The 10,626-nt window shown below is 44.9% G+C and overlaps 1 protein-coding gene across 1 annotated transcript; it reads left to right on the top strand.

Moving 5' to 3' along the window:
- The first annotated feature begins 6,730 nt into the window (after positions 1 to 6,730).
- On the top strand, positions 6,731 to 9,916 carry SMIM30 (small integral membrane protein 30). The gene is made up of 2 exons (XM_074168984.1): positions 6,731 to 6,853; positions 7,239 to 9,916. Exon 2 carries the CDS (start codon positions 7,311 to 7,313, stop codon positions 7,494 to 7,496), a length of 186 nt encoding a protein of 61 aa, XP_074025085.1. The 5' UTR covers positions 6,731 to 6,853; positions 7,239 to 7,310; the 3' UTR covers positions 7,497 to 9,916.
- Positions 9,917 to 10,626: the final 710 nt, after the last annotated feature.

Genomic DNA, 10,626 nt, shown 5'->3' with positions numbered 1-10,626 from the left:
ATGATTATACAAGTTGATTATGTTTAAATCAATTTTTATTTTCATGAAACTTCTCCTACTTATTACAACCATATGCACAGAAGTCAAGAAAATATCTGACAGCATAGCTGGGAAAAAAAAAGATGTACTATACAAAACAATGTGTGGATGACAGCTGCTACTCCCCCTTTAAATCTCATTCTGTCATTCCTGTGTTGAATAGTATCTTCTTTTGCTTACCATTCAGTACTGATGAAGGTGGCATTGCCAGGCCCTCTGAAGCTGAATTGCTTGTGCTGTACACGTTTTCCTTGCTAATGTTGTACAATAATTTATTTTTCTCAAAAAGAACCAGAGAAACAATACACAATACTCAACCGACCTGTGGAAACACTGATGAACAATGTGAGAACATCTCAATAGCTTATATTAGTACAAAGACTGAAATCAAGAAGACTGGATTCAGACTTTATTTCCTCAAAACTGCAGGGAGTTTGGATGCATCGTTCCAGTTGATATCTACCTCTACTTTATTATTCTTCTCCAAAAACCCCAGAAGCCTGCTCCTCATAATCCAGAAAAAGCACAACAGCGCTCACAATAGTCGCAGGGAATCCCCGGATTTGCCACTATTGATGGGTAGTTCTCACATTCCCCTGCAGAGTTCAGCGGGGAAGTCAATCAATGGGTGTTTAACTCTGGCTGGCATCCTCTGCACTCACTCCCGCCGTTCTGCTGCTCCCGCCTCCTGCCAGCACCAACTCCGGAGCTTTTTTTCTGCAGGGCTGGCAGCTGCCTCCGTGCCTCTCTGCTCCAGCCAGCCCTGCACAGAGACGTCTCTGAAGTGCTGGCAAGAGAACTCAAAAGAGATTCCAGCAGGCAGAGGAGATCCCCCGCCAGGCTAAAGGAGCAAAGGACTGAGGGAAAAGGAATCGCTGGGCTATTTAATCCTTTATTTTCGTGTCTGCATAAAGGACAGCAGGAAGCATGTGGCACCAAAGGAAAAAATTTTCCATCAAAAAGTGGCACGATTCTTTCTGTAAGCCTTTCCATGCTTTCAGAAAGAAGTAACTTTTGCTTCTCAGAGGGATCAAAAGGAGTCTGCCAGGGGTGACAAAAGAAAGGTAGAAGTTAACCTCCTGACATGGCAATAGGATAAGCCAGTGTGAAGGAAGATTATACTGCAAAGACCTTCTAGGACTGGGAAGAAAATTGTCTTTGGTTCTGCAAAAGAGGAAATGTAACAGCGGAGGATTAAGAAGTGAGGCAACACAGTAAAAATGTCAAACCAGAGAGAGGCCCCTTCGCAGTAGCATTTTGAATAAACAAAGCTGCAAGGGTCACAGCGAGAGACAAGGATAATTGTCAGGACATGACTTTAGGTCATACAGTCAGAAGAAAACCGTTAGGCCTAGGAGCTGCCGTGCTACATGCAGTAAGACTTCAACACCATCAAGTGGGAATAGAAAGAAAAGGAAGACAAAGAAAACATGAGTTGAAAATATGAAATATGGTATCCAAAGCCGTATTTGTTGATAAGGGTAGCCAGGGAAAATATATAGAATCAAGAGGGAAAAACACAGATGGAAACTTAGCACACTCTCAGCAGCAGAAAAGAAGGATTCAGCATTAAAGAGTCAAGAAGCAGAAGTGAAGAATTGAGAAAGTTTTTTTAAGGAAGGGTTTGGTGTTTTTTTAAGTGTTCACTGGATTTGGGAAGAGGAATGAGAGTTTCAAAAGCAGTCCATCAGTCAAGAGACAATGATGAAACACAGGCCTTCATGTTTGAGGTGCCAACTAGAGATACACGTGAGCAGCTCCAGCTGACAGTGGAAGGTATGAGCCATACTATAAGAGGTGAAGGACATAATTAGAGCAGTTTTGGATGGGTTTTTGGAGAGGTTAGAGATGACAGGAATGATAGTACAAGAAGGGAATCCAACTGGTGTTTTCAGGACAAGGACGGTCAGTGACTACCCACATTTATTTGAGAGAATCACAGAATCACAGAATATTTTTGGTTGGATGGGACCTTTGAGATTATCATAGAGTCCAACCAAAAAGAAAAAAAAAAAAAAAATCCCAAAACCAAACCAAAACAAATGCCCACAACCACACACCATACCACCCACAAACAGACACAAACCAACAATCTTGGGCACTAGAGCATGCCCTGAAGTGCCATGTCTACACGTTTCTTAAATACCTCCAGGGATGGCGACTCCACCACCTCCCTGGGCAGGCTGTTCCACTGCCTGACCACTCTCTCAGTAAAGTAATTCTTCCAGATACCTAATCGAAACCTCCCCTACTGCAACTTCAGACCATTTCCTCTGGTCCTGCCATTATTCACTTGGGAGAAGAGGCCAACATCCACCTCACTACAACCTCCTTTCAGGTAGCTCTAGAGGGCAATGAGGTCCCCCCTCAGCCTCCTCTTCTCCAAACTAAACATGCCCAGTTCCCTCAGCCTCTCCTCATATGACTTGTTCTCTAGACCCCTCACCAGCTTGGTGGCTCTCCTCTGGACACGCTCCAGCACTTCAATGCCCTTCCTGTAGTGAGGGGCCCAGAACTGAACACAGTACTCGAGGTGAGGCCTCACCAGCACCGAGTACAGAGGCACGATCACCTCCCTACTCCTGCTGGCCATGCTATTCCTGACACAGGCCAGGATGCCGTTGGCCTTCTTGGCCACCTGGGCACACTGCTGGCTCATGTTAAGCCGGCTGTCCACCAACACCCCCAGGTCCTTTTCTGCTGGGCAGCTTTCCAGCCACTCTTCCCCAAGCCTGTAGAGTTGCCTGGGGTTGTTGTGACCAAAATGCAGGACCCAGCACTTGGCCTTATTAAACCTCATCCCATTGGCCTTGGCCCAATGATCCAACCTGTCCAGGTCCCTCTGTAGAGCCTGCCAACCCTCAAGCAGATCAACACTCCCACCTAGTTTGGTATCATCTGCAAACTTACTGAGGGTGCACTCAATCCCCTTATCTAGATCATCAATAAAGATATTAAACAAGACTGGCCCCAAAACTGAGCCCTGAGGGACACCACTGGTGACCGGCCGCCAACTGGATTTCACCCCATTAATCACAACTCTCTGGGCACGGCCATCCAGCCAGTTTTTACCCAGTGAAGAGTACACTTGTCTATGCCATGATTCACCAGCTTCTCCAGGAGAACGCTGTGGGGGACGGTGTCAAAGGCCTTACCAAAGTCCAGGTAGACAACGTCCACAGCCTTCCCTGCATCGAGAAGGCGGGTCACATGGTCATAGAAAGAGATCAAGTTGGTTAAGTAGGACCTCCCTTTCATAAACCCATGCTGGCTGGCCCTGATCCCTCGGCTGCCCTGCACTTGCCACGAGAGCTCACTCAAGATGATCCTCTCCATGATCTTTCCCGGTACCGAGGTCAGACTGACAACTTAAGGAAACTTAAGGAACCTTGAGAAATAGATGGGGAAAAGAAGGCAGGATGAAATAGACACACAGTGGTAAGGGATGGGGATAACGAGAGAAAGGAAGAGAAAAGTTGACTTCAACTTTTCTGTGACAGTAGACTGAGAAGCAACTGTGGAAAAGGTTAATGACAGAAGAAATTCATGATGCATTTTAACTTGCTTTTTTTCTGCAGAGGCAAATGAGGTGGTTGTGGTAGAATACTTTTTGATGTGAAGCTCAAAGAAAAACACCCAGAGAAGTACAAATATAGCAAGTCATGGGTTTTGTAGGAGAAAAACTGGATGCATATCTGTGAATGAAGTGAAGAGATGAGGACATAGTGATAGACAGTGAAAATGTCAGATTAAGTATCATCAGGGAAAAGTAGCTCAAGGGTGAACATGTTGATGTAGAAGTGATAATCATTGCCCCGTAGTCAATGTCTTATCAGTAATCAGAGTTAGCATTTCTCATTACAGCAGTACAACTGAAGTCCAAAAATTGATCAGAAAGCTTCTCAGATCAGTGTGGTCATGCAATAAACAAATGGCTCTCAAAAGAAGATGAACCAAGTAGGAAGGAAAAAAAAAAAACCTCAAATACCCCCTTCAGGGTGTAGCCTTACTCTGCTGATTATCTCATAGCTTTTTCCTCTCCAGAAAGTGCACTTTATGTTCAATTCCCAGTCTCATATATACCTCTTTAGCCTTGTGCTCAAAATTTACAAAGCTTTAGCTTGTCAGCTCTGGGAATTCTCCATCTTTCCTCTGAATATTAGTTACATAATAGCTTGAGCTAAGCAATCAAAGCAGTGATAGGTCAAAAGGAAGATTTGCCTGAGGTGATGCAGGAAGTTGATGGCAGAGCTTGAAGCTGAATACACATTTCTCTGCTATTCAGACAGCACAAAACCCGCTAGAGCCTCCTTCCCTGTTTAGATATTGTTGGCTTTTTTTCAAAACAGCACTGTTTCTGAAGCCAAAGCTAAGAAATGCAATGGCATTGAAAGAGCTAATAAGCCAAAGAAATATCCCCAAATAGCACTGCTTTCTAGCTCTCAATGGCACTTCCATGATATTACTAATAAATTATATATCATACAATCAGTATTTTCCACATCCCTACTGTACTTATCAATGCCACTTCAAATGCCTGTCTACAGTTGTTGAGAAGAGGAAGAGATAGTAAGGTGACCGTGCTAAGCCCAGTCTTCCCCTTGGATTTTATACACCTCACCTTCAAAATACGCAAGTCCAAAGATGCCATAGCTCTTTGGTACCGACATTTCCAGATATAAAAGATAGCCTTGAAAGTCATTGTTCAACTCCCTCACACCTGTTTTGTGGGACTAAATGACAAGTGTTGAAAATTTTAGTTGGTGAGTGCTAGCGACAGCAAATGCAGCCCTGAAATTTACAGGGATGACTTAAACATTTTTGATGTTGCAGAACAGCGTAACATTTACCTGTCGAGAGTGCAGGATGCAGTAAATAGGCCAAGCAGGGAACTAAGAGGGCCAGGACTCCAAGGCTCAGTCTCTGAGATGACAGCGGTGATTAAGAAGACATCTACCTCCTGCACTTCAAATCGCCACTCTTCAGGTTCTGTAGGGGTTAAGATTTATCCCTGAGTCATTAAGGAACGGGCCATACAAGGTAGTATTACTCTCCTCCATGCCATGACCCCTTTCTCAGAAGTTTCAGGTTTTTTCTCCAGTGCACTTATCTGGCACCAGCTGCTTGAGAAAATGCCTTCAGAACTGAACATGAAGCATTCAGTATTTCAGATCAGCAAAACTGTGAAATAGGTGTTGCATGAACAAAAGGGATGTTTATCAGTTATACTGATGTTTATTATTATTTGCATTGTCACAGAGCCTAGGCACTGCTGCTTATAAAGAAGAAGTTTTCATGCTACTCAGTATAAAAAGGGTGTAAAAAGACTGCTCCTGTCCCTGGAATTTTATAGTCTAAGACGATCGACAGCTGCTGGATCCAGACAGACAGGGAAATGAAGGGCATTAATAAAAGAATGATGATCAACACAATCGTAATATCCCACCTCAGAGTTATAAAGTTCCTATAAGCATAAAGAATGGTTGCTCAAGGGCATTTACGGTGAAAATATATAAGGCAGAGGCAAAGCTATTGTTCACCATAGCTTTGGTGAACAATCCATTTGGATTTCCACTTTCTTTAAGCGGAAATTATTTCTGTGAAGAAAAATGTTTACAAAAGCTGTTTTCTTGCACAAGCCTAGAGAAACATTGTGAGAACATAGGTTACCGTGCATTAATGCTTCAAGTCATGGATTAGAAACTCTAGGTTAGTTTTGCCATTAGATTAGCACAGTTTCTTCCGTTTATTTCTGTGAGTGCTCCAAAGACACACATACTTTGAATCTATAATGATTAATTACAGGTCTTTTATCCAAACTTAAGCACACACATTTTCCACTGAGAAATAATAACTGAGCTCTGACTAGTATGTCCCTGTGGCACTTAAAAGACAGACAATTTAACTCTGCTCTGTGTAACAGAGCAACGTAACATGGTATTTCTACAAGCAGCTTTGTCCAAAGAGTAAATAAGATAAACATCGGGACAAGCTTGACTTAGGTTTTGGGGGTGATCCCAGGTAATTACCTGATAACACTTCTCTGTGTCTTCGATTTTTGTTTTACAAGGCACCGTGCTGCTCTCCGCCCTACAGAACCGCTTTAACTGCTTTCCTCAGAGCGGGATTTGGTTATCACGGCACTCATCAATACTTGTTATCACCGTTGCACGAAAACCTACAAGTGGAGTGAAGCAGGCACTGCCTGTACCCGAAATAAAGGCGGTAACTTGTGCTCTTTTCAGGGAAAAGCGCAGACAACCAGCCCAAGTCGGCACATTTTTATAACTTTACTTCAATAAAGCCGCAGCGGGAGGCGCTGCCCCCGCCCTCTGCCCAGGCGCTCATTAGGCGGAGGTTCACCAAAAGGCCGCCCGGCCCCCAACGCCGCTCTGCCTGGAGCCCTCTCCCGGCGAGGGCCCGGCGCCCCAGGCCGGGGTTCGGGGGCCGGCCGAGGGTGCCGGGGCTCCCCGCTGATGGGCTCCACCCCCGCCCGGCGGCCTCCGCAGGGGCCCGGTGCCGCCCCGGCCGCTGCCAGCGCCTGTCCCCCCCGAGCCGCCCAGGGGAACCCACACCCGGCGCCGGCTGCCGGCAGCGGCGGCGGGAGAAAAGCCGCTGAGCGGCGGTGCGTGCTGGGAGCGGGAGGCGGCCCGGCCGGGTCACGCCCGCCCCCGGCCGCGCCACCGCCCCTTCCTGTCATGGCCGCTGCCGGGCTGCGGGAGCGTGGCGAGGCGGTGCGGGCCGGTGCCCCCAGGAGCTGAGGGACCCGCCGGGCGGCGCGGAGCGGGGACGTTCCCCCAGCCCGAAACCGGCGGTAGGAGGTGACCGAGGGGCGCCGTGCAGGCAGGGCCTGCCCGGGGGGCTGCCCCGGGGAGCGGCCGGCCGGCCCGCCGCCGCTGGGACGGGACGGGACGGGACGCGGGGGAGGGGGCCAGAGCCCCGTCAGTGGCCCCCGCTGGGGGAAATGGGTGGAGAGCCGCTTTCCGGGCGGTCTCGGCCACCGCGGGGTGTCTCGGCGCGGTGTTTCGCCGTGTGTAGCCTGGGAGCGGAGTTTCCCGGAGGGGAAAACTATTGCGGAGCAGCCCGTCTGGCTCGGACCCAGCGGGCGCCTCAGGGGGACGGGCCCCAAGTTGGAGGAAAGACAGTTCCAGGGGAGAAGGAAGGGAAATGCTGTCATGTTCCTTTTGGTTTCCTTGTAGATAACCGCTGAAGTACCTGCTTTCCATTGCTTTCCTCCTTTAACGTCCCCTTGGGGTGAGCTGGCCGGCAGCATGGCTTCTACAGAGAACACCTCAAAACTTTTGCTGGTCCTTGTTTCATTGCTGCTGGTGCTGCCAGGAGTTGAAGCCCTGGACACGGGAGATACCATCGCCTTCCTAGTAGGCCTCGCTGTCAGTGTCGTTGGATTCTGCGCTTGCCTTGGCTTGTACGCAAGGAAAAGGAATGGACTGCAGTGATTTTGAGAAGATGCTCAGATGAAGTGAATTTCCAAACACAGCTTGGGGTTGAGATTTGGTGTGTAAAACTGAACTTAGGTTCTGGATAAGTTTCAAAAACTGTGTAGTAGATATTTCTGCAAACCCCTCTTACTGTGCTTAAATATTGCCTTAGAGAAGGGTAAGACCTTTTTAGGAATGGGGAAGGAAAACCATAGAGTGGTTCACAGTTTATAAATGGAACATATGTGGGAGACCGCCAACAAGTTCCACAGTTTTGGTTTCAAGGGTTAATCAGGAGGAAGCAGCTATTAATCTTCTAGTCAGGATGACAGAGCTTTGGAAACACTCCTAACTAGATAACTAGCAAGCAGACTGCTTTGACTTATGTGCACGTGCTCGCATTCTTTGTAATGACAGTTAACACCTAACAGCTCACTACTGCTGTCACAGGGATGAGACTTCAGAGAACTAAGAAAACATGGAAAATGTTTTTTTCTTATGTATTTTTATTTTAGAATGTCCCTCTCATATAGCCTGTGTTCTTGTTACCAAGTAGATACATGTAAGAATGGGACCACTATTTTTCTTTAACATGTATTTCACAGAAAAGTATATGTAAGGCTACACAAATCAGATTAAGGATATGGTTTTTGTCTCTTGTTTATTTTTTGTACTCCACTTTCCTTTAGGCACACCAGATTGAAGGCTTATTTCATTTGGTGTTTGTATTTTTTACCCCAAAAACCTTACGTCTTATTGTGAGGAATTACATGTAGTATTTCTGCATTAGGGGGTTATTAGAATTGTAACAAGACAGTTGTGCACGTTTCTTTTGCAATATGGAAAGAACGTGTTTTGTAAAAATCATGGGTTTAGTCAACAGGTCCGTTGTTCTCAAGTGTCTTCCTCATGACAAACTTGCGTTGCTAGCTAAACATTTAGGCTTCTTACCTAATCAATGCATATGAGTTCCATAGAAGATTAGGACCACAACCAAAGTAAAAAATCCTGATGCAAATGGGAGATGTAAATTGTCTTATTCTATTCATGCTCAGTCAGATTGTATGGTGTACGGTTGAAAGACTCTACTCAGTAGCATATCCAGGACCTGTTTCTTTAAGTACCAAAAGTGAATAGGCATAGCCAAGAATGTCTACCATAGGTCCCTCTGGCTTGTTAGAGTGTTCTAGCTGTCCCAGGAGAGACGAGGAGCACAGTCTGTAACAGCAGCAGAATAAGAAGCATAGGAAGGTGAGCTCTCCATAGAATTTCTTTCTGGTCTTGTGCTGTGGACACTGCCACTCTTGCTAAAAATCTTGGCTTTTATCTTTCAGAGCTGGGGAAAAAGTTTAAATGTGATGCAGAGCTATGTATTTTGATACTATTCCTCCCCTTCCTTTGTGTCTCTGTTCAGCAGAGCACAAAGCAATGGCTAGGAGAGTCCTCGGGCAGGTCTTATATAAGTAATTGGGTGGGCAGATCACATTCTCCAAATTCTAGGATTTCTGGATTTGTATGCCATTTGTGGCTGGTTTCCCTTCTCTCTCCAGCCTCTAAGGAGACAAAAGCTCTTGCTATTTCAGTATTGCAATTTATGTCCCTCTGTCATGGTTGATAGAGAGAGGAAGGTAAAACGAAAGCTTCCAAAATTGTGTGGGGTTGAAACTGTAGGACTCAACCCAGCAAGCCACAAGAATGTAGGTTTCTGCTCTCAAGTTACAGGAATAATAATAAGTCACAAAGTTACTCTGGTGAGATCTAAACCTTGCCAGGTAGCTCTTCTTGTACCCTTTTTGTGGCTTCCAAAAGGCAGAAAGGGCCATGGTGCACAATTACTACCTACAAATGAAATTTATAGGCTTAAGAGGAGCTTCAGACAGTAATGTCAGCTTAGAAGACTGCCCAGCAGCAGGTGATCCTGGATGTGATTACTCAACTGGGTGAGTGGAAGCACATATCAAGTGTGATCTTCCATGTTCTACTTTGGTTAAACCATTTTATTTAAAAATAACAAAAAAACCCTCCTCAGTTGACTTTGTATTTCCCAAAATTCAAGTGGTTTGTCAATTTCTTAGCAGAATATTAAATATTGCTCTTTCAGTAGAATAAATGTTATCACAAGCAGTTTTTTGCAGGCTCCTTTATCTTCACTGTGGATAAGATCCCTGGCAAGTTTCATAGAATTGTGCAACAGTTTCACTGCAGCAGAATAAAATTTTAGCAGAGTAATTAGCATCAGGCATAGGGTTATGAGGAAGTGTGTTTTTGCCTGAAGCTGTATGTACTTCATTGAAAGGTGTTTGTACAGCGTAATGGTGTTGTTTCCTGGATTCTGACGGAAGCTGTATTGTTAAAAGACTTGGATTTGTCGATGACTTGAGTGTAAAATCGGATACCTCTGTTTTTCTTCTGTCTTAATAAACTCACATATGATTTGTCATCAGTTTGAAGTAGTTCTTATGAAAAGGAAAAGAGAGACGACAGAAATTACTGAAACTGCTGAAATTCTTTATATTAAATACTATTTTCTTACATACTTTGATTATGTTAGGTGACTCTACAAACTAATTTGGTATAAGATATGTTTTCAGTTGAACTTTTGTACAGTAAGTGTACTTCTCTTGGTCCTATTACTTATATACGTAAACATTTGCTTGTTTCAGTATCAGTTACTTCAGAGCACTTTGAAGGGGTTGGTCCCCTGGCTTTGAAACTGGCTGCTTGCAGTTGCAAAGAAGCCCGTTTCTCTGGTACAAGGGAAACTTGAAGCATTTATTTTGACTGAATTTTCAACATACTATTATGTAGTTGCCTTTATACCAGAAAAGCCATTTATGGCACTTTTCTAGCTGGAGACCCAAAGATATAAAGGACCATTTTCTTTCTTTTCTAAAGAAAAATTATGTTCCAGTGCTTTATAGTTATTTGAATGATTTTTTTTTTTTTTTTTTTTTTTTAAGACTTCAAAAGAGCTTGTTTTATCCCAGCATTTTACGAAAATGGGGTTCTAGCTCTTTGGGGAGTTCAGCTTAGTGCACAAAGTGAACTCCTTTGTGCACTAAGCTAATGCCATTAGTGGCTGTCTTCAGAGCAGAAGGCAAAAACAGCCTGGCAATGCCCACCTCTTAACAAACACAACCTACCCTCT

Source organism: Numenius arquata, chromosome 2, assembly GCF_964106895.1.
Source record: "Numenius arquata chromosome 2, bNumArq3.hap1.1, whole genome shotgun sequence".
In the NCBI taxonomy this organism is placed as follows: Eukaryota; Metazoa; Chordata; class Aves; order Charadriiformes; family Scolopacidae; genus Numenius; species Numenius arquata.
Note: the sequence above shows the minus strand (reverse complement) of the source record. Positions and strands in the feature narration are given on the sequence as shown.

What these genes read in the sequence shown, in the direction of transcription:
- SMIM30 (XM_074168984.1), top strand. Translation starts at nt 7,311, where the DNA reads ATGGCTTCTACAGAGAACACCTCAAAACTTTTGCTGGTCCTTGTTTCA.